The sequence below is a fragment of the Callospermophilus lateralis genome, chromosome 14 (assembly GCF_048772815.1).
Source record: "Callospermophilus lateralis isolate mCalLat2 chromosome 14, mCalLat2.hap1, whole genome shotgun sequence".
In the NCBI taxonomy this organism is placed as follows: Eukaryota; Metazoa; Chordata; class Mammalia; order Rodentia; family Sciuridae; genus Callospermophilus; species Callospermophilus lateralis.
The window spans coordinates 66,948,392-66,972,255 of NC_135318.1; the positions used below are offsets into that span (position 1 = coordinate 66,948,392).

At 34.4% G+C, this 23,864-nt stretch overlaps 1 protein-coding gene across 4 annotated transcripts in view; it reads left to right on the plus strand.

The window, feature by feature from the left end:
- Ctnna2 (catenin alpha 2) overlaps positions 1–23,864 on the plus strand; it is a 940,372-nt gene that overhangs the window by 70,757 nt on the left and 845,751 nt on the right. For all 4 annotated transcript variants that reach the window (XM_076833066.2, XM_076833065.2, XM_076833068.2 and 1 more), the window contains exon 2: positions 21,642–21,837. In XM_076833066.2, coding sequence (XP_076689181.1) covers positions 21,642–21,837 — 196 coding nt within the window. The remainder of the gene's footprint in view (positions 1–21,641; positions 21,838–23,864) is intronic.

Sequence of the window (23,864 nt, forward strand, 5' to 3'; positions counted from 1 at the left end):
TTAGAAGTAAATTAATCTGGATCTCAATAGAATTTTCAACACAGATTGTAAAAGTGAGGAAGGCTTGGAATAATATATACCTAGCTCTGAAAGAAAGTGGATGCCAACCAAGAATACTATATCCAGCAAAATTAAGTTTCAGATTAGAAGATGAAATAAAAACCTTTCATGATAAACAAAAGCTAAGTGAATTCATAACTAGAAAGCATGCACTACTATACATACTCAATAAAATATTTCATAAAGAGGAATGAAAAAAATGAAAATCAGCAGAGGGAGGAGCTACATGAGAAGAATAGTCAATCAAAGGAGAATCAGATTCAATTTAAACACTAGAAGTAAATCAGAATAGCAGGGAATAAAAGTCATCTCTCAATAACAAAATTGAATATAAATAGTCTAAACTCTGATCAAAACACATAGGTTGACAGATTGGATTAAAAAACAAGACCCAACAATATGTTGTTTCCAAGAGACTTGCTTCATAGGCAAAGACAACCACAGCCTGAAGGTGAGAGGATGGATTTTGTAAACAAGTAGAAGCTACTTCTCTCATATCAGATAAAGTGTATTTCAAGCCAAAATTAATCAGAAGAGCATTTCATAATATTCATTATGAAAAGAAGGTCATTTCCTAATGTTAAGGGAATCATACAACAAGAAATAACAATCACAAATATTTATGCCCCAAACAATGAGGCATCTATGTACATCAAACAAACCCTTGTCAATTTTAAGAATCAAATAGACCACAACATAATAATACTGGATGACTTTAACATGTCTCTCTCCTGACTGGATAGATCATCCAAACAAAAACTAAGTAAAGATGCTACAGAACAAAAAATATAAATAATCATTTAGACTTAACAAACATATATAGAATATTTCAGAATAAAATGATACCAAATAAAAAATCTAGTTTTACATCTCAAGAACCTAGTAAAGAAGAATAAGCCAACACCAAAATCAGTAGAAGGTTGGAAATAATTGAGTCAGAGCTCAAATCAATGAAATTGCAATAAAAACAATTCAATTGTTCAACAAAACCAAAAGTTGTTATTTTGAAAGAATAAACAAAACTTATAAACCCCCAGCCAAGATAACCCAAAGAAAGAGGGGGGAAAACTCAAGCTATTAAAATCTGTGATGAAATAGGAATTATTGCCATAGACACTACTGAAATCCAAAAGATTATGAAACTATTTTGAAAATTTATATTTCAATAAGCTAGGAAATCTTGAAGAAATCAGCAACTTCTTAGAGACATATTACGTACCCAAATTGAACCAAGAGAATATAGAAACCTTAAACAGATCAGTTTCAAGTATTGAAATTAAAGAACCTATCAGAAGCATAACAACAAAGAAAAGCTGAGGACTAGATGGATTCTCAGCTCAGTTCTACCAGACCTTAAAAGAACTATGGCTGGGATTGTGACTCAGTAGTAGAGCACTTGCCTAGAGTGTGTGTGGCACTAGGTTTGATCCTCAGCATCACATAAAAATAAAGAAAGAAATAAAATAACCATATAAAAAAGAATAACTAATGCCAATCCTCTTCAAATTATTCCATTAAAGAGAAAAGGAGGGAACTCTTCTATACACATACTATGCAGCTAGTATTACTCAGATACCAAAACCAGACAAAGATGCATCAAAGAAAGAAAACTTCAGACCAATATCACTGAAGAATAAATATGCAAAAATTCTTAATAAAATGCTGGTACCGAAGCATGTATGGAGACCAATGGAATAGAATAGACAACAGAGATAAACCCATCTAAATACAGTTATTTCATACTAGACAAAGGCAACAAAAACGTATGTTGGAGAAAAGATAGCCTCTTCAACAAACAGTTCTGGGAAAACTGGAAATCCATATGTACTAGAATGAAATTTAATCCCTATCTCTCACCCTGCACAAAGCTCAAAGTGGATCAAAGACCTAGGAATTAGACCAGAAACCCTGATACTGCTAAAAGAAAACTGTAGGCCCAACATTCATAGTCTAGCTATTGTGAATTGTGCCTTTCCACAAAAGAACGGACAATGAAATTGTCCTGGATACATGTGTGTATCCCTGATAATAACTTGCTCTCCCAGGACTGAATTGTCAGATATATATATATAACTGTATACTATATATAAATATGTATTTTATATATATATATATATATATATATATATATATATATATATATATATATATATATCACATTATATATACATGTATATGTATACACAAACACACATAAAATGGAGTATTAGTTAGCTGTAAAGAGTGACTTTATAGCATCTGCTGCTAAATGGATGGGATTGGAGACTATCATGCTAAGTAAAATAAGTCAGTCTCAAAAATCAAAGGTCAAGAGTTTTCTCTGATATGTGGAAGCTAATCCAAACCAAGGTGGGAGCCATAAAAAAAAAAAATAGAAGACTAGTGGAGTAGACAAATGGGAAATGAAGAGAAGGGAGGAGGGATGAGATAGGGAAAGACAGAGGAATGAATCTGACATAACGTTTCTATGTACATATATGCATATACCACGGGGGAATCTCACCATCATGTACATCCATAAGACAGTAATGAAAACAAAATTCTAAGTAAATAGTGGAAAGATCAATAGAGTAGAGAAAGGGAATAGGAAATAGGAGGAAGGGAGGGGAAGGGAAAGAACTGGGGACTGAATTAGAACAAATTATATTCCATACTTTTATAATTATGTCAGAATGAATTCTATTGTCATGTATAACTAAAAAGAACAAATAAAAATAAATAAATTTTAAAAATTCACCATAAAGTAATAATAAGTGGAGATAGATATGTTTAATGAATTTAAACATTATTTAATATATTCATTATCAAAACATCCCATTATACCATCAGCATATACAATATTTATTGTTTTTTATACCAGTTAAAATAAATATAATTTATTTTAAAAAAGAAAAAAAATGAACTTGGTGAATATTCCACTAAATGAACTATCCACATTAATATCTGCTAGCATAGATACGTTTATGTGTATCATATCAGGAATATATAGAAGACCCTAGAGAGGGACCAGGTTACCTAGAAAGGTTCCAAAGTGAGAATTGCATTTGATGCTTTAATGCCAAAGATCTTGAATAATGATTTCAAAAATAAATTTAAACAGAATCCTATATTGAACCAGTTAACCAACACTGAAGATTAAAAAGAACAAGGACATTTTCAGGCAAATAAGACCCTTTGCCAGGAAGCTACCAGGGGATCAGCTCTGCCTGAATGAGGAAGTAAAAAAAAAAAAGAAAGAAAAGAAGGAAGGATAATGATCGCACATGGGAGGGGAAGATAGGACAAGAAGGGATTCCAAGGTTCAAGCAAAAGGGATCCTTAGGCTGAAGGCACCTGGCAGCCTTAGAGAGCTGCAGTTCCAAGTGAACCAGAGACCTGGAGCTCCCTGGATCCTGCTGGCACAGAGCATGGACTTGTTTAGATTATTTAACCAGTTGGTATGAAAATTGTGGTTTTTATCTGGGAATTTTACAGAGCTCTTGAAAGGTGTAGGAAGACTTAGCCAACACTTCAAAGAAAAGTAATCAAATTTTAAAACAGTGAAACAAGGAACTTCAGGGAAAAATAGGTGTACATGAAACATAAAAGCAAGCTACTTACATCAGAAAACATTAGGGTGGAGATGCAGCTCAGTAGAAGACTATTTGACTAGCATCAGGAAGATCTTGGTTCAGTCCTCATTGCTGAAGGAAAAAAAAAACATGAAGATAACATTGATGAAGACATGAGATGCTGAGTATGGATGTAGTAATAACTGCTGTAATATTGGAAGGAAGAAGACTGGGAATGAGAAAAGATCTATTATAATAGGAAGTGACATGGAACATCTAGAATTGAATAATTAAGTGACATATATATGCATATATAAGTATATATAGTATATATTATATAACATGGCAATGTGGATAGGAGTACCAGAAGAACAATGTTTTAGAAACTAGAGTCATTTCTATTTCTATGTGTATATGAATCCTGCAGAAGGAAAGGGAGAATCATACAAGAGATGAGGATTATTTTTGGTATAGCTTTTTGGCACTATTTAAATTTTAACTATGCAAGTATTTTGTTTTGATAACAGTATTATTAATTGGGAGATGAAACTATAGCAGCTGCCTTGGAAATAAGTCAACTTCCTGCTTATAACTCAAGCAGAGAATTTCTCTCAAGTCTTTTCCTGAGTTTTATTAGGTTTCTTTCAACTTTTGTCAGTGTACAGAGACAGTGAAAAGCTTGGCACTTCTTTTGCTGTCTTCTCCAGCCAACTTGTGGCACTGTGACCTCTGCATAGGTTTTCCTAGAGAAATGTGGTTTAGGCCATGTGGACAGGGTCTGGCTCTGCTAAGGGACACTCCTGGAAGGATTCCCAGGTGTCTACCACTTGACCAGATAATTGAAAGATTGTATTATTCTGGACTATCTAAGTAGTGTGGCATCTCTTATTCTATCATGGCTCTGACTCTAGGAATGAACCAACCACCATGGGTCAGTCACATGGTAGGAGAAAATTAGGAGTGGATGTTACTGAAGTATAACCCCAAAAAGACAGCCACAAAGCTAGTTCGAGTGTCCAAATTAGTGGGAAGGTAGGTATATAGGGCTGGCTGGCCAGGAAATAGGGCAACTTCAGAGGTTGTATGGGTCCTAGCAGCAGCAAAGCATGGAAAGTGAATATTTCTTCATGGCCTTAAATTAGAACCTGTTTTTCATTCAGAAATAGGTGCACTGTGAACTTCATGCAGAAGACGTCTATTATCTGACCTGGGACCAAAGTCCTCAAGATCTGAATCATGAAGTTCTGGATACATGTGTGTCTCCCTGATAGTAACTTTGCTCTCCCAGGACTGAATTATCAGGAATCTCACTTAGCTTAGTTTGATGCTTGTGGAGTACGTGTATTCACATGATTATTTTTTTCTTTTTTGTTAAAGAAAAGGCAGCAGATGTGAGGTCTGCCTGTAGTAAGTAATAGTATCTCTCTTACAGGTAACTGTGTGGTCTGTTTTATTTCCTAACACAATGTGTATTGCTTCTCAGATGAAATTAACAAGCATATTTATCAATGTATTTGACCTAGCTTCACTATGAAATGTTATCTTTTTTCTTGACAATAAAACCCAGTAGAGATTGGAGTGATTTTTTTCAGCACACTGTGTGAGAGACACAACATGCTCATCGTGAAATTTTAAACTATTAATAAATTAAATATTCATGAAATTAGTTCATTAATTATAAAAATATTAAATTTCTCCTGGGTCAGGTAACTGACAAGAATAAAAATATGACCAGGCAACACATTTTTCTATTTAGAATTCTTGTTCTGTTTATTCATTAATGTGATATAGAAAGAGAGCTCATATAATTCAGGCTGTGGCTTAAAGATTAGGCATCCAGCAATGAATGATAATAAATATTAGGCCCCACTACTAGAGGAAACATATCGCTTTCCCTATATAAAGTATTTTTGTTGGCTCTTCTTTGATTTATAAAATATAAAAAAGCAAGGTAATAGATACATATCTAAAGAATGACTATCAGTATTTTCAGTGGTTATATCAATGTTTGGCAAGGATTTTTGTCTGAAATTCTTGATGCATTGAGTATGAAAACTCAAAATGAACAGGAAATATTTACAATTTTCTCCTTCTTTGTTTTAAACTGTACATGAACTAAGCAAGGAAAGGCCAAATAGAATACCTGCATGTATTTTTATGAATGGATCATATTTCAATTCATATGGGATCCAAGAGGCTAATTTGTAATTTAATTTCGTATTGGCTGAGAAAAGTAGGGGAACACTATGTCAGGCATTAAGTTCAATATATGAAGTTTTCTGTCTGGTATTTTCTCTGGTTTTTGACTGAATACTTCTGCTCCACATGTCATGCCTGCTTTGCCTTACTTAATACATTACTTGCAAATAGAAATGATATAAGCTATAGTGAAATGCACATACTGATTTACTCCATATATTTTCCAGTAATATTACTTTAAAATAGGAACTAAATAATTTTGAGTGCTGCCATAACGTATCAAAACCTTATAAAATAGTAGATCTTTTATTCAATATTTTCAAATTTGGTGTTTATATCATAAAAGCCCTTATTATTATATGCTTTTATTGTTGTACTTTCTAGTTATGAAATTAATATCTTTGAACAAGGATATAAAGCAGTACCAGATTTGTTTTGGAGGTATTATGCAATGTAATGGGAGAATATTTTCTGTTTTTACTATAACACTATAAATACAGAGAAGATGAGCCCAGTTTTAACTAAATCAGACCAAAAAAATCAGGAATGAATGGAAAAGTGCTTATAATATTTTTTATTATTTCTTTATTTTTCAAATGAGTTTGCTGCAGCAGGTTTTTACATTTGAGTTACATTCAACTTTCTACAAAGTAAATTGCATATATATTTAGTAAGAATACATATTGCCATTTATTCATTCATTCAACTCATATTTTTAGAATATTCACTGTGGACCAATCTCTGAAAGGCATTTGGGCCTGTTATAATGAGCAAGGTAGTCACAGGCACATCATCAATAAGAAGGCAGAATGTATTTAATGAGCTTATTAATACTGAAATGATCAGCCAGAAGTGAAGGGGTGGGAGAGGCTGAATTCTATTGCCTGATGTGGAAGCCTTCATGGGAATTGTTTTGTTGAAGGGTGGGAGTGTGAAACAGAGATGATCAGACTCTCAAAATCGTGCATGGTGGTGGTACTCCACTGTAATCCAAGTGGCTCAGGAGGCTGAGGCAGGAGAATCACAAGTTCAAAGCCAGTCTCATCAATGGAGAGCCACTAAGCAACTCCTGAGACCCTGCCTCTAAATAACATGCAAAATAGGAGTGGAAATGTGACTGAGTGGTGCGGTGCCCCTGAGTTCAATCCCCAGTACTCCCCCTGCAAATAAATAAATAATTGAATGAATGAATGAATAAATAAATAAATAAATAAAAATTGTGCATGGAGTTAACATGAACAAGTGATTGGCTCAAGTGTTGACCTGGGGTCTAAAGTATTTAGTATTACATTAGAGTAAGGAAGCTTCTTCCCCCAGTTATCTCAACCAGCTGTATCAGCCTCCAGTAAAACTCATTGATCTCACAGGACCTCCAGTCTCAGAGACCTAACTCTTGCAAGTTTTGCTGTCCTCCCCTCTAAAGAGGCCTCTTTTCTTTCATTCTGTCTCAGAGAACACTGTACATTTCCTTCATCATGCTGATTAAGATTGATATTACAAGTTTATTGTGTTTTTTTTTGATACCTGTCTCCACCACTAATAAACTCCAATGTCATGAATAAGAGACAATGTCTGTTGTGTTTACCTGATATATTCATTGTCCTGCATACTGATTGTTCAGAGACATGGCAGTTTTCAGTGAACTCTTGTTACATTTTTGTTTGTTTTGAGGTCTCACACGTGCTAGGCAAGTCCTCTACAACTAAGATAAGCCCTCAACCTCTATTAAATAGTTGGTGATGACTAAAAAGTTAGTTGCTAAATATAACTAGACATCTTGTGACAGATAGTGATTATGTAGAGAGTTATGTTATTTTTGAATTATTATGTAATATTCCCCTTCAGGAACTTTAACATTTCTACAAAAGGAGAATTGCCTTTTATTTTTATTTTGAGAAAGAAAATGATATATTACTATAGCTGACCTTCAGTTTCCCAGAAGAATTGGCTCCAGAACCAATTGGTTCCAGTGGATGTGCAAATCCCTTCTATCAAATGTCATAGTATTTGTTCATAACATATGTATTTTCTCCTAGGATACTTTGAATCATTTCTATATTGCTTAAAACATCAAATACAATGTAAATGTTATGTAAATAGTTGTTATATTGTATTGTTTAGGGAATAGTGAGAAGAAAAATTAGTCTATATATTTTTCCACTGAGATGTAGTTTTCAAAGTATTATCAATCCTAGTTGGTGGAATTTGTATGTGCAGTACTTGTGGATACTGAGGATTGATTGTATAAGGGAGGTGAAGGTAATTTGATATGACAAAATGAGACAGCCAAAAGTCAAAATAGACAAATAGGATATTGTTATATTTCTAAAGGACCTTTCTTATTTTTTTTTTAATTTTGTTTTTCTATTTCCACCAGAAAACTTTTTTACCAAAGAAATAAGCAGTTATATAAGTGTCCTTCCTGCTCCCTGTAGACCTGCACAGGTCTCACTTTGTCTTTAACAAGTCCTATTGGTCTTAGAAAGATTAGATTGCTTTAAAAATGAAAATGAAAAAGATTCAGAGTAGGGGTCTCTTGAAACACTTTCTTCCTTCTTGTGGAGTTTTTCAGTTGCATTGTTTATCAAAAGCATTTGTAAACATAGACGACTTTCTTCCCATTGGCACCAGTGTAGTTGCAGAGATTTAAGGCATGAATTGATACCATGTTACTATTTTATTCTTGGTTTGAATGACAGATATATGTGAATGCTGTTAGTTTCCAGCATCAGCTTAAGTAGATGTTGTGCATGACTGCCACTACACTGAGGTGTCATTCAGTAAGGGCTAATTCTTCATGAGCTATCCCTGGTGTAACTCTGGTTTTATGCAGAAGTAGAGCCTGTTTATAACAGGTGATACTTGCACTGCTTATAAGGGGGATCAGTGCAGTTTCCAAGTCAATCATAATGGCAGCAACAAATGTTCATGAAACATGTTCCCTTTTATGGGTTGTGAAACTGAGTCATGTTGCTCATAGAGCACTTTGTGTGCAGGAGGTGAATACATATGAAGTCTAGCACTTCCAAGTGTCACACTTCCAAGAGTCACTGTCACAGGCTTGATATTTAGGACTAATCTTTTGACTCAGTTCTCCTGCCGCTTTTCTCCTGGTGCCCTCCTTTGTACTAAAGTTGAGGTGCAGGGCCATGAATGCTTGTTGAGGTCCTGCACAGCATGTCTTTTGCTGGCTGACTTTAGGAGGCCTGAATCCTATCTCCAGATCCCTCAGCTACTGCCCAGGTCTTGCTTCTAATGGAATGCTTGCTCTCATACATTATGTCATCAGCACACCTCCTAACCTGGAGCACCATTGGCAGCCTGGAATTCCTAAACCACCATTCCTAGCCTAGATTGCCCCTCTGAAGATTACTGATGTTGAAACCTGTGAAGTTCCAGCATGGAGCATCATGGTCATTCATGGTATGTGGCAGTGCCAACCTCATTCTCCATATGGCTTCTCGAGCCTCTTGTCTATTCTTTTATCAGTTAGTGCAAGGCTTTGTCTAGTGTGCCTGTTTATATTGTGACAAGCTTACCTGTTAGGGGAAAAACTATAAGAAAGGGAGCCTAGGGATCTAAAGTTTGTGTCATGGTTTGGTGCTCCAAACCATGTGTTCTTTGCTTCTTTGTATCAGTTGGCTGACTGGAGAATCCTCATGAAGATATAGGGACCATCTGCTTTTCTCTAGCTTTAAGGGGATGAAGTAGACTTACCCACAGTTACTGAGCATGTCTGGGTTCAATGCTATCCCTACTTTAAAGAGTGAGCCATGAGTAATTGGCTTAACTGTATACCACACCCTCTCAGCAGCACCCACTCTTTGGCCATTGTGTGACCCCTGGCTTTCTTCTGCTACATGACACACCATTATAGCACATCAGAGCTGGAAAGAGCTATGGAAAACCTTAGTCCAATGCTCTCATTGCATACGGTTTACCTTTTATAGAATTTAGGCTCAGAGAATTAGCTATATAATTTTGCATTGTAGCTAGAATTTGTGATTCCAGTTCCATGACGTTATATGTCGTTGGAATTTAGCATGCTGTAATGAATGCTCACGTTACATTACTTTTTTATAAGTTTATATCATGAAACAAAACATCTCTAAATTGTCAATCTATCTTGCTGTTCAGACATAAAGAATGACCATGCTAGGACTATGAAGCAGAAAGAATCAGATCTGGCTACGAGCCCTGGCTAATACTACTAACTTCTCTATGACTTTAAATAAGAATCTATCTGAGGTTACTTCCTTTGGCATAGGCTTTATTTCATTATTTAGGGTAGCTGTGTGGATTAATTGAGAGAAAACATAGTAAGTAACTGGAAAAAGAGCTGGTAGAAAGCAGGTGTTCCAAGAATGTACTTTCCAAGGGACAAGTGGTGAATATTCATTAACATTTTTCTAATATTCTAAATGAATAGTAAACATGTAAGAGTTGGCACTGGGTAGAGTCTGAGACAGCTTTTCTTTGGATCTAATAACTATACTTATTCATGAAACTAAAAAGTCTTTCCCAGATCTATCTATTGTCATCTCTTGTGCTTCCCCCCTACCCTAATATATCTTCACTGTTTTGTTCTTTTCTTAAATTGTCAGTGCGCTATTCTGAAATGCCTCCTCCTACCCACCTTAATGTCTTGAAGATGCTCTCCAGTTCTTTTCTACAAAATCTCTGTTGACCACAGATTTACTGTAGATCCTTTATTCACTTTTTTTCTTGTGCTACCTGGGAGATAGTCTATCACTCCAGGAGGAAGTAGTTAAACCACAGTTAGTGAATGAGGGGAGGTCATTGGTGTTGCTAGGGAAGTGTATGTGAATCCTGCTCTCTAGGCACCTGTCCATCATCCAGGGGACCTTGGACTCTGGGGCTCTCTAAGTACAGGAGTGTAAATTGTGCTGATTTGGACTAAGGTACAGAAACCATATAAAATTTAGCCATCAGTTTGCATTTCTCCAGGTAGAGACCTTTTCTAAAGCTGTATACATTCATAGAAGGCAAAGTTTTATTTTTTGGCTCTAGATTGTTATAACCTGTTTATTGGAAAATGTTTAGGTGAACTTTTGTTGAATTTCATGTTCAATTCTACACTACATGTTCTGTCTCTATGTATATACACATAGAGAATTTTAATGAATATATAGAGATAGATAATTTTAGATATGCATTTATATATTATATGTAAATGAAATGTACCAAATTATACAATGACTACTTACTTAAGTATACCTTAATGAATCATATATATAAATATAAATATATATATATATATATATACATATATATATATATATAATTGTATACATATATAATTGTAATACACTAATTAAAATAGAAATACTAATTTTAGAAGGGGGGTCAGTAGAGCAAGTGAATGCTGAGGAGGAGGAGGGGAGGGAAAGGAAAGGTATTAGGGAATGAGATTGATCAAATCATGCTATATGAATGTATGAAAATAGCATAATGAATCCCACTGCTATGTATAATTATAATATACCAAGGGAAAAAAATAAGAAAAGGTAAACAATGTTTATCTCTTTAAAGAGAAACTGATAAATAGAATGGTGGTTAGAACAAGAAGAAAAATGTAAGACTCCATGCCACATGTTATACTTTGAGTTTATAACTGTGGGTTAAAAAAAAAAATTCTTTGGCTATAAAAAGTGAGTCGGTTTTAAATAGTCTAATTAGGCAATCAGTTGTGTTGCTTATCTGCATTCACAAAGAGCAAATGGAAAACCGGAAGTGACTCCATGTTGCTTAATTAGTCCAATTAAACACCTGCCTAAGGCTTCCTGGCTTAGCAAAGCCCCCACTTCTTGAAATCACTAGTACATTGCTAAAAATATAACTTCAACATGAAAATTTTAATTTGAAAAGTTGTGAAACTATTTTCCACATTCTGTATGAAAAATTTAAAGGAAAAACTTTTGAATTTTGTTGCTTGCAGCAAAGAGATTAGTCTTTGCAATTAAGCTCATTTAATGGTACCGTAAGATATTCACTTTTGAAGCTAATAAAAATATGGTAGAAATTAGGTGGATATCTAAGGAAAATTTTGATCTGTGTTGAGAAATATCATAGAATAACTGAGTAAAATTATGAGCATTCCTGGATTCAACAGGATTCCTCATGAGTCCCAGAGTAGCTTCAGCTAAGCAATCTGAATTTCCTAGAAAGATCACAAATGGAGATTTCTAATATTCCTTTTTTTAACCTCTCTAAATTTTGACATGATAAAATTAATTGTTCAATTAATGTGGTCAGACTAATTTTAGTCTCTCTCAGTGGATAAATTTTAGATATTTGTGTATAAAATTCATGAACCAGAAGTCAAGAATTTTATTTAATTTGTGTATAAAATATGAGTTTGAAGTAACTTAGAAATAGTTTTTAAATTATACCTGAAAAAGATAATGCAGAATAAGTGACTTCGATAGTACACTGCTAACAATTGGCTAGTTTGGGGCTCAAGTTCAAATATTCTGACCCCATGTCCAGGACCTTTTCCCTGTCATGGTTATGGTTTTGTATTCAGTGTTGTTTTGGAGGGTATCCCTTTAGTTTCAAAGCTTAAGTGCTTTAAGTAAACTCTTATATGTAAACCCCACCACGTCCCTATGGGGTGTATATTATCAGTCCTCATTTTTCAAAATGGAATCTAAATCCCATATTTAGTTATTTCTAACACAGATGAGAAATTGTAGGCTCCAAAGCCTTTATTCTTTCCCCAATCCCAAACTACTTCCTTTTACTGACATTTCACTTTGCAGTATTGAAAACTTCAGTACAGCTCATCCAGGACCCATTCTACAATTTCAAAAAATGCTAATACCAGTTTTAAAGAGTAATAATATCCCGAATTAGAAAATGAGCTGCTTTCCTTTCTGTGAATTGTCCAAATAAAGATTCACAAGAAGAATCTTGACAAGCATAATTACAACCTGCTCATTCTCCCCTTTATTTCATCAACAATTCCCTAGAAGCTTCTGAGACATAATGCTTAAGGAACGCAGCTTGACAGTGTGGCTGTGCATTCAGGTGGAAAGCGGGTGTTCTCTCTGTAAAGATGACCCAGCGGTAAAATGTCAATGTGATCTTTTCTCAAGTCATTGGCATTTTACCAGCAGTTTGTAGTTTAATGGGAGAACAATAATGTACACTTACATATAAAAATAAGAAAATGTCAGTAGATGATGTAATTATTTCTTTGAAAAACAAGAGAGTCTTTTAAAACAGGGTATGTCATGCATAGTCTAATGAAATTTTGCAGCCACATCAGTTTTCCTGCCATAAAAACCCTTGCTTTGGTTTTAGAAATTTGTATGGGAATATGTACAAAGCACATAGGCGTTGACCATTATTATAAGGTAAATTATTTCAAGGTGATATGCTACATGTGTCAAATGAATTAAAGCCAGAATTATTGTTCTTTGATAGGGCTTTTTGACTTCTGACAGGCAAATTTCTCACTGCTTTCATGACTGAGAAATAGGGATAATACTTTCATTTTCTCATTCTCAAATACATACATGTAATTAGGCTTTTCTGAAAGTACTTAGTATTTAGAATTCTATTAAGGGAAGAGCACGGTGTCAATGTTAATCATGATTTATTTTGATTCTAAAGTAGAAACCAACAACAGAAACAACGAGATTTTAGTGGGATCTTCTGCCTTTTTGGAAGAGAATATATATATTTGTAAGATCTTAGTAGTGTGTGTGTGTGTGTGTGTGTGTGTATATATATATATATATATATGTATATATATATATATTATATTATATGTTAATATATCCTACATATATATATGTATATATATACACACACACACACATACACACACACACACACATATTGGTAGATTTTAGTAGTATTTTTATTAAATGTACCCACCTGTGTTTTCCAAACGTCATTTACTCTATATGAGATAGTAATGTGAGCACTATTCCAAAAAATTCTAAAGGATTACATATGACTTTTCATTTTAATATTAGTTCCAGATATATTTTCTTTTTTTCTGTTCCTTAAGAATCGAATCATCGTTAACAGAATTTCCAAAAGGTAGCTTGAAATTTGCTTTTTTATGTATTTATTTATTTATTTTTCTGTACTGGGAATTGAACTCGGGGCCCTGTATCATGAGGTGTTCTACCAGGGGTGCTTTAATACCAAGCTACACCCCTGACCTCTTCTATTTTTTTTTAATTGAGGCAGGATCTCCCTAAGATGCTGAGGCTGACCTTGAACCCATGATTCTCTTGCATCAGCCTCCTGAGTTGCTAAGATTATAGGCACATGCAACCATATCTGGCAAATTTTATATGTTAGTATACCCTACAAGATTTGAGGAAAAATGTCTTAGAAATATATGTCAGATGACGAAACATAAAACTCAAACTTAAGTTAGCATAGGTCATACACACACACACACACACACACACACACACAAGGAAATTAAAACATAGGATATATAGAAAGAAAGAGATAGGATAAATTTAATTCCTACCACAAAAAGTGAGAAAACAAATCACTTATGTTAGATTAGATAGGGTTTATATGTATGCTTTTTCTGGTAAAGAGTTTCTGTCAATAAATTTAAGACATTATATAAGAATAAGATGAATTAGTGGGGCACGGTGGCACACACACCTAGTCCTAGCAATTTGGGAGGTGGAGGCAGGAGGATTGTAAGTTCAAAACCAGCTTCAGCAAGTTAGCAAGGCCCAAAGCAACTTGGTGAGACCCTGTCTCCAAATAAAATAAAATAAAAGAAGTCTGGGAATATGGCATAGTGGTTAAGCACTTCTGGGTTCTATTCCTGATACCAGAAAAAAAAAAGTTTGTTATTTTCTATTTTGTTGTTATCTTAAGATTATCATGATTTAGGATAAAATTTTCTAGTCCATATTACAATTTGTTTTGTTTTTAAGGTTGTTGTTAGGTTTCTTTGTTTTGAACTTACTACTTTTTAAATTTGCCTCTACCCCAAACTCCACAAGATCAAACTATTGACCTTGGCAAAACAAATAAGAATAGACAGGGCCTGGAGATGAAGCAAATGAATTACTCACACTGCAACAAGTAAATTTCGTTGGTGCTTTAGGCTTGTTTATTAGAAATGTCATCCCTAGGACTCTGTATCACGTGCCATCTCTAGTTTTAAAAATATTGTCCATCTGTTTCTAAATAACTTTTCTGATTCTTCAAATTGATTAGTGCGTTTTTCTTTACTCAGTACTGAAATTGATTGACAACCTTACAAAGTTCCGTAGTGCAAGTCTAAGAGATAATGAAAGGTGTAGAAGCTTATGACCAACTGCTGACCTCTTTCTGCTAAAGGGTGGCTGTTCACTTACACCTGGGATTTTAACTTATCAATTGGGCCCAAAGAAAGTAAAATGTAAGATTCTTGTGACTCAAGAGAAATAGAAGATGCATGGTTGGCAGGGGGTTTTGTAAGGGTTTTAGTAGGGGGAAGTCTGGCTGATAATGAGATACATCTGGGCTGGAGGTACTAAGTGAAATATTCTGATATTGGGGATATCAAAGTATTTAGAAACAGGTCTTTTAGGTGTTCTTAAATTGAAAAATAAAGGAGGAAAAATAGTTATCCAATGAATTTACACTAACCCTGTTTGTTACCAAATGTGGTTTACTCTTTAAGACTTAAAGATTCAGATAAAATTCTCCCAGTCAGCAGAAATCAAACATACTCCCTTCTTAAATCATATAAGAAAGAATAGAACATGAATATCCACAAAGAAAACTTAAAATGCATCTTTATATACATAGTGGATTATATAGATAATGGTTATATTTACTTATATTTGTAGACTTACTGTATAATATCTATTTAATGTCACAGTTTACTAAGAGTATTGTATTAGCTTTCTGTTACTGGAATAAAATAAATCATAAGGAGAAAAGGTTTACTTTTGCTCCTATGTTTTGACGCAAAACAGTCCATGGTTGATTGGCCCCATTGCTTCTGGGCCTGTGGGGATGGAGCACTTCAAGGAGGGGAGCATGTGTTGGAGAAAGGTTGCTCACCTCCTGGCCAGCATGCAAAAGAGCTAAAGAGGAAGAGGGACAAAGTAAAGGGCCAGGTTCTGAGGATTTCTTTCAAAGTCCCCTAATGCCCCTAATGACCTCCCAGTAGGATCCACTTTTCCAACTTTATACCACCTCCCAATAATGTCATTCTAGGGTTGGAGTCTCCAACATATGGACCTTGGAGAACATTCAGGATTTAAACTATAGGAGGCATGCTGGTTCCTTGAAATTTAATATTTAATAATTCTTACATTCAGTATTTGGATATTTACCTTAAGAAAAAGAACTGCATTTTGACTTAAATAAATTTGTGATCTTTGTCTTTATATTGTAGAAAAGGAAAACGATTTTTTCTTTAAGAGAATTATTAAGTGACAATCAAGTTATTCTTAGGATGTTGAAGAGAATGGTGTCCCCAGAAGATATAAGAACAAGGGCTTGACTTTTAAAATTTTCCTTAGAAGGAAAGTGGAAACACACACCCATCAATTCATCTGGGGGAAAAAAAAATCTGTGCAAAAATTACTTATCAAGTGTTAAAATGGTACCCAGAACTCTACCTACAAAGTGTTTTAATAGAAATATTATAATAATAATCTGAAACAATAAAAAACAAAAAAGTTTGTACATGTTATACACACACAGGCACACACACATACATAAATGGAACGTGTTATTTTCCAAATGAGCACACATTCTTGAACCAATAATATACTACATACCTTATACAATATACATAAAATAGATGTTTAAAAAGAATTACATAAACTTTTAAAAACAATATCAGTTTATTACCTGTAAGCAATATACCCATGACTTAATATTTTCCTGCTATAATGGATCAGTCTCAAAATCTCAGAGTCTTAACAAAATAGAAGTTTTCTTCTTAGTACCTAATATCCAGATTGGTCTTTTATATTCATGGCTCATATTCCTCCAATAGAAAATTTAGGAACTAAGACCTGTTAGTCATTTTTTCATCATTGTAACCAAAAGACTGACCAGAACCACTTAGAGGAGAAAAAGGTTTTTTTTTGGTTCTGAGTTTCAGAGATTGATTCTATGGTCAGTAGGCTCCATTGCTCTGGACTAATTTGGTTATGGTAGCATATCACAGTGTGGAAGGGTCTGGTGGAGGAAATCTGCTCAGTTCATGGCAACTGGAAAAGAGAGAGAGAGAGAGAGAGAGAGAGAGAGAGAGAGAGAGAGAGAGAGAGAGATATCAAAGACAAAATATATATAATTTTCAAGGTCATGCCCCCAGTGGCCTACTTCTTCCAGCCATGTGGCACTTGCCTAGATTTACCGTCCAGTAATCCATTCAGATTATTAACCCATTAAATGAGCGAATACACTGATTAGGAAACATTTCTCATAATTTAATCATGGCACCTCTGAACAATCCTACATTGTTGCATGAGCTTTTGGGGGGATACTTCATAACCAAACCATTATAAGCCCCATCTAATCTGTGGCTTCATCCTCTTCCAGACCTGGCTTATAAGATTGCCAGCTTAAGGACAAAACATGGAGGATGGTCTTAATGGAACAATTTGAGAGGAGCACACATTCCTGATGCTCACATTCCATTGGCTAGAATTCATCTGTTGTCTAAATTAACTCCAAATAAGACTGGAAAATAAATCTTAACGTGGTACACAGAGGAAAAAAAAAATGGCTTTACTAGCACTCAGTAGTCTTCTCTGCTAACAATAATAGAAATAATAAAAAATCTTACTACTCACATTAAATAGATAGATAAATAAATAAATAAATGAAAATTTCTGGATTCTTACCTTTTTAAAGTTTTGCAGATCACATTTCTTTTATATTATCATTAGCAAATACATCTGTGAAACTGTCATGAGATCCTCTGTTAGTAATAATGGAACTAAATATAAATTTCAACTTCCAGCTATTATTAGTTTTTTTTTCTTTATATTTGACAAAGAATTTGAGTAGGGGGAGTGTCAGCTATGTATTTTCTTATGGTTAATATGTGCATGTTTTTAGTACTGTTTGCAAGTTTCGATTTCTTTGCAGGAGTCTTTTAACATTCCTCTTCTGTTTTGTGAAGGTGTGTGTATGTGTGTGTGTGTGTGTGTGTGTGTGTGTGTGTATGTATGTGAAAGAGAATGTATAAACCAGAACCAGATATTATAATCCTTAAACCCACTTCATCAGGTAATACATTAAAGTATACAGTCACCAATGCCAATTTTTAATTTTGGGGTCCTTACCCCTTCTTTCAACTTACCTTATCATATGGGATATTTGACCATCTGATGTTTTGATGGTGTGATGGTACTGGCGTAAGTCCTCATATGACTTATATAGTCATTTCTCTTTCTTATATTTTGATACAAAAACCACTCTAGAGCCCCTATGGTTTTCTCGCATTCCACTGATTGCCTTATAACTTCCCAAAGAGTACATGCTCCAGGCCTTGCAGTTCACAGACGGTAAAGAAGGAAAATATTGAACCCCTGCCCTTGCCAATCAAAGGCTGAAGTCAAAAGATGGTGAGTTTTAGGGCAATGGGAGTTTAGGTTCACTAAATTCATTAACTAACATAGTATTGATTAAAGAGTATTTACTGTTGAGTCTGGTTTCAGATGTGTTTCTACTTTTTCTTAGAAGAGCCTTAGTTTATTTTGTTTCATTTTATTAAATATAAAGTAGTGAATTTTTTTTTAATCAGTTTGAATCTTTTGTGGTGATTCTGCTGTAAACACACCTGTTTATTTAGATATGTTTAGGTACACAAATACAACGTTTTTTTTACAGTTGCTACAGTAATTTGTATAGAAACATGTACAGTTTGTAGCCTCGAAGCAATGGACTATAACATACAGACTAACAGGGACCACAGCTTTGGGTTGAGCTGTTTTGAAGTCAGTGCAAAACAGATACATCTTTATAATATCAAGTCTTCCTGTCCAAGAATGGGATGGTGTGTGTCTCCATTGCTCAGGTCATCCTTTATGTTTTTCACCAAGATATTGTCATTGTCCCCATACAACATTGGATTGTTGTGTTATGGTCATCTCTAGTAATATCAGCTCTTGGTTATTGTGTGTAACGTATTTAAAACTACATTTCTATAGTTAGTCACTGCTCCTCTATTAGATTTTGACTGTTTATCTAGTATTTAGCCTTCTTGTCCTTTGCTCTTAGAGTAATTCTAATTGTCTTTTAATCTTTTTTGTTTTCACATGTTCTTAGGAACCTTTTTTTAATTTTCCCTTCAGTTTCAGGGATTGTACACAGTGGCAATTTACCATTGAGCTACATCTCCAGCCCTTTCTAAAAAATTTTTATTTTGACATAGAGTGTTGCTAAATTGCTGAGGCTGGCCTTGAACTTGTGATCCTCTTGCCTCAGCCTCTCAAGTAACTGGGATTACAGGTGAGCACTACTGTGCCCGTTGAAAATCTTATTTTCTATGAGATATAATGTAATTTAATGTCAACTTTTCTAATAATTTGTATCTCTTCTTTTTTTTTTTCTTTTTCTTTTCTAACATATTGATTTTGTCTCCCAATAAAACACTGAAAAGCAGTGTGGAGTGTTGGCAATTATTTCCTTGTTCTAAACCCATGAAGGCATTAACCTTTTGGAGCCCTATCACCTTCTTTCCTTTCTTTTCTCTCTTCTCCCTTCATGCTCTTTCACCCATAAGTAATTAAGTTCTTTCACTCAAAGAAGTTTGAGTTGATTTTCTGTTTTAGAAGTAATCACGTTTTTCTTAGGAACTTCCTGGAGATGTTCCATGTTTATTTTCCCTCACATAACAGATACTTTACAGCGGCTTGTTATTAAGAAAATTACTTATACTATGCTTGATATAGAAATGCCACACAAGATAACAGAATAATTGAAGTGTGTTTGGCCCTACAGAAGAGAAGCCTGTGATATAGTCATTTGACTATTTTGGTAGCTTTGTTATCAGATTCTACTACTTTAAATTGTCAGTATGCCTGGAATTAACAGCTTCCTCCTCCCTCAAAAATATTTTTTCTAATTTGAGAAGTCAAAAAAATGATCCCCAAACTCAGAATTATGTATACCATGAGAATAAATCAGATATAACTAAAAATAGAGAGTATTTTCCTCTGATATAAAGTGTATAGCCTAAGTTGGGAGTTTAGATGACAGCTGCATTTGCATGGAGGGCTCATACACTTCTTTCCAGGTACGGGGGAGATGTGGGTCCTGGAACAGTAGCATGTTAATGTGTTAGACTAAATCCTCATTAAGGCGCACTCTCAGAAAAGCAACCTCTGAGACAAGCTTTGCCTTATAATGAACGATTGCTTCTCGTGGGTGGAACTGAATATACTACAGTGTGTTCCTCATTGCATACATATTTTACAGAAAAAAACCCCACATTATCTGACATTTTTATTTTAATGATTCTAGCTTTATTTATTGTTTTTTTCTAGTGCGTGTACTTAAATGTCCTTATAGAGTATTTATTTAATTCCATATATTTAGTTACTTAATAATCAAAAGAGAGCTGAATATGACGGCTCCCCAAACTGCAACAACCACTCCTTAAGTACTGGTTCTACCTGTATGCATCGCCTGAGTGTATATTTATTGAATGCTTTAGTTTTCTTTTGGTGTTATCTCTTTCCCTTTGAACTGACTGGACATTAATTGTGACTTTGACTAATGGCTTTGCTTGCTCTGGGCTTTGGAGTAAACATCAGAAGCTACAGCATTGGGAACTTTTCTGTGGACTGCCTTTCTTGATAACCTCCAAAAAAATCTTTACTCTGCTAACCAGGATAAATGTCAATGAAAATAAACCACAGAACCCACATTCTTTTGAGGCCGATTTAAAAAAAAATACAGCAGTAAACAAGACTGGCAACTTTTGCTGATCAGAAAATGGAGCAGATGTGTTCATTTTCTTTCCAAACTTCTCCCTGGTAAGGAATTAAAAGTTCAGAAATATATATATGTAAATATATATAAAAGGAGATAACAAGTTGTTTGAAAGATGCTAAAAGCTTTGTAAGCAAATTAAGTAGCTCTAGATTTAGTGCTAAAAGAAGTTTGGCAGTTGAGATGTGTGTTCAAATTATGATACTTGGAAAAAGAAGTGATAATAAATGCAAATCTAATTTGGATTCTGGAAACTTTAGCTGATTAACTAAAGATTGAGCCGAAATCATTTAATCCCCTCACATTAAATTTACCATTTTATTTTTATAAATTGAAATCAGAGATAGATACTCAAACTCAAAAGTCCTAGGGAAAAAATATATAAGCACTGGCCATTGACCCCTGATCATTTATGAATTGCTCATTCACCTCTTCCCAGAATTACATGGCTCAGGACAGGAGATTGCTTTTTCTTCCTTGGTGCTCGGAGATAGTTCCACGTGCGCTTTTGATTTCTTGCCTGCTTGAGGCTGGTTACTCCAAGAACCAGCATACTTGTCCATCTGTGGAAATGCAACCTTGAGACAACTAGAGATTTTGAGTTACTGGCCAGTTTCCACTTTCTACTTACTCACCTACTTTTAGTTTCTACGGGAAACAAATAAGGGCTACTTAATCTATATGCTAATCCATACAGTCCTACACTTTTGCTGATGAGGTTATGTGATGAGGCTATCTGATGTGCACTCATAGTTTAATAACTAAATCCCGTGATCTCGTAAACATGGAATATTAAGAAATTAGAAGATAATAGCACATGTTTCTCGACAGTTTTTTGCAGAGTAGTTTTACAGTTTCCCTTTTATATTTAAGGTGACGACACTTGTCAACACAAGCAACAAAGGCCCATCTGGTAAAAAGAAAGGGAGGTCAAAGAAAGCCCATGTACTGGCCGCATCTGTAGAGCAAGCTACTCAGAACTTCCTGGAAAAGGGTGAACAGATCGCTAAGGAGAGTCAAGATCTCAAAGAAGAGTTGGTGGCTGCTGTAGAGGATGTGCGCAAACAAGGTAGGCAGAATCTCGGTGATAAGAGGGATCATGTGGATTTTTTTCTTTGGGAACTGTGAATACACAAGAGCATAGTTTTATCTTTTCCCTCCATGTGTACACTTTCTATTTTCAATGTTGGCTGGAATTAGATGTGTACACAAAGACATTATGTTGTTGTTGTTGGTATAGTTTAGCACAGCTACAAATAGTCCCTGTCTGCTGTTTCTTCAGAATATTTTAATTGTTCTTCGTTGGTAGATGAACACAAACTCATTGTGAAATTCAGACTTTAAGGAGGAGGGTTAAAAGGCCTTATACTTGTAGAGTCACTAAAAAACCAGAATTTTAAGGATAATGAGTGAGAAGAATGTAGAGTGATATAAGATTATCGTTTTTCTGTATGATTTACGAATTTATACTTTCAGTTTACAGCTTTTCTCACACATCTAGTTAGTTATCATATTATATATTCAGCTTTTTAAATTTTTTATTTGTAGTAAAATAAACATAGTGTAAAATTTATCATCTTAACTATTTTTAAGTTTACAGTTCAATATGTTATATATATTCACATCTTGGAGAAACTAATCTCCAGAAGTTTTTCATCTTGCAAAACTGAAACTCGGTGTATATTAAAAAAGTTCCCATATCCCCTTTCCCCAAATTCCTGGAAACCAACACTCCACTTTTTTTTTTAATTCTATAAATTTGACTACTTCTGGTACCTCATAGAATTGGAATCCTACAGTGTAAATCTTTTTGTGTCTGGATTATTTCATTAGTGTAATATCTTTGAGGTCAATAGATGATGTGGAGTATGTCAGGATTGTCTTCCTTTTTATGGATGAATAATATTGCATTATATGTATGAACCACAATTTTTTTTTACCCACTTGTACATACATGGACCTTTGGGTTTGTTCAACTCTTTTGCTATGAACCTGAATATATAAATTTCTTTGATTCTCTTCTTTTAGTTTTCTTGAATATGTGCCCACAAGTGGTAGTGTTGGATCATATGGTAATTACATTTTAAGTCTGAAGAACCTTCATGCTCTTTTTCAAAATGGCTACACCACTGTATACTCCCATTAATAGCATAGAAGACCTCTGATTTCTGCCTTGTCTTTGCCAGCATTTGTTTTTCTTTTTATTTCTTTCTTTTTTTTTAATAGTCACCATCATAATTGGTGGGAAGTCATATTCCATTATGGATTTTATTTATATTTCCCTAACTATTAATCATGTTGAACATTTTTTTCATATGGTTGTGAACCATGTATTTTCTTAGGAGAAATGTCTCTTCAACAACTTTGCCTGTTTCTTAGGTTATTTGGTTTTGCTGTTATTATTCTTGTGTTATAGCAATTCCTTGTGGATTCTGGGTATTAACACCTTATCAGATATGGATTTACTCATATTTTCTTTATTCCATAGGTTGCCTTTTCAATCTACTTTATCACTTGAAATAGTTTTTAAATTTCTATACAGTCCTACATGGCATTGTTAGCTGAAAGTTCTAAGAACCCTGAAATCAGAATGGACACCTAATCTCCAGCTTGGCTTCCCTCTGCCTTTCTTATCTCCATGGACTCCATGCATATCTATCCAGTTGCATATTGCAGAAGTCTTGGTGTCATTCTTGTTGATTCCCTTTCCTTTCACAGATGGTCTATTATAAATTATCGTGCATTTCAACTCCCAAATATGTGTTTTTTAGACTACTTCATATCTTGTTTATTCAAAAATGCCATGTTTTACCTGTCGCAAGGACTTTCTGTGTGCTGTCTTCTTTCAAACAGTTAAGGATGAATCATTGTGCACAGTTCAAAGAGAACCTTCCCAGGCAAGTTTCCTCTGACAACCCTGTCATACTTTTCCATGAATCTTTTCATTGTTTTTGTCTTTTCAAAAGGTAATTAATCTCTTGTAAGATGACCTTGTTCCGTGCCACACTATAAATTAATAAAGAGACTCTTTCCCTTTTGCTGTTTGTTGATTTATAATGCTTAGCTCTCCTAAGATTTCATTAAATACTTGTTGAA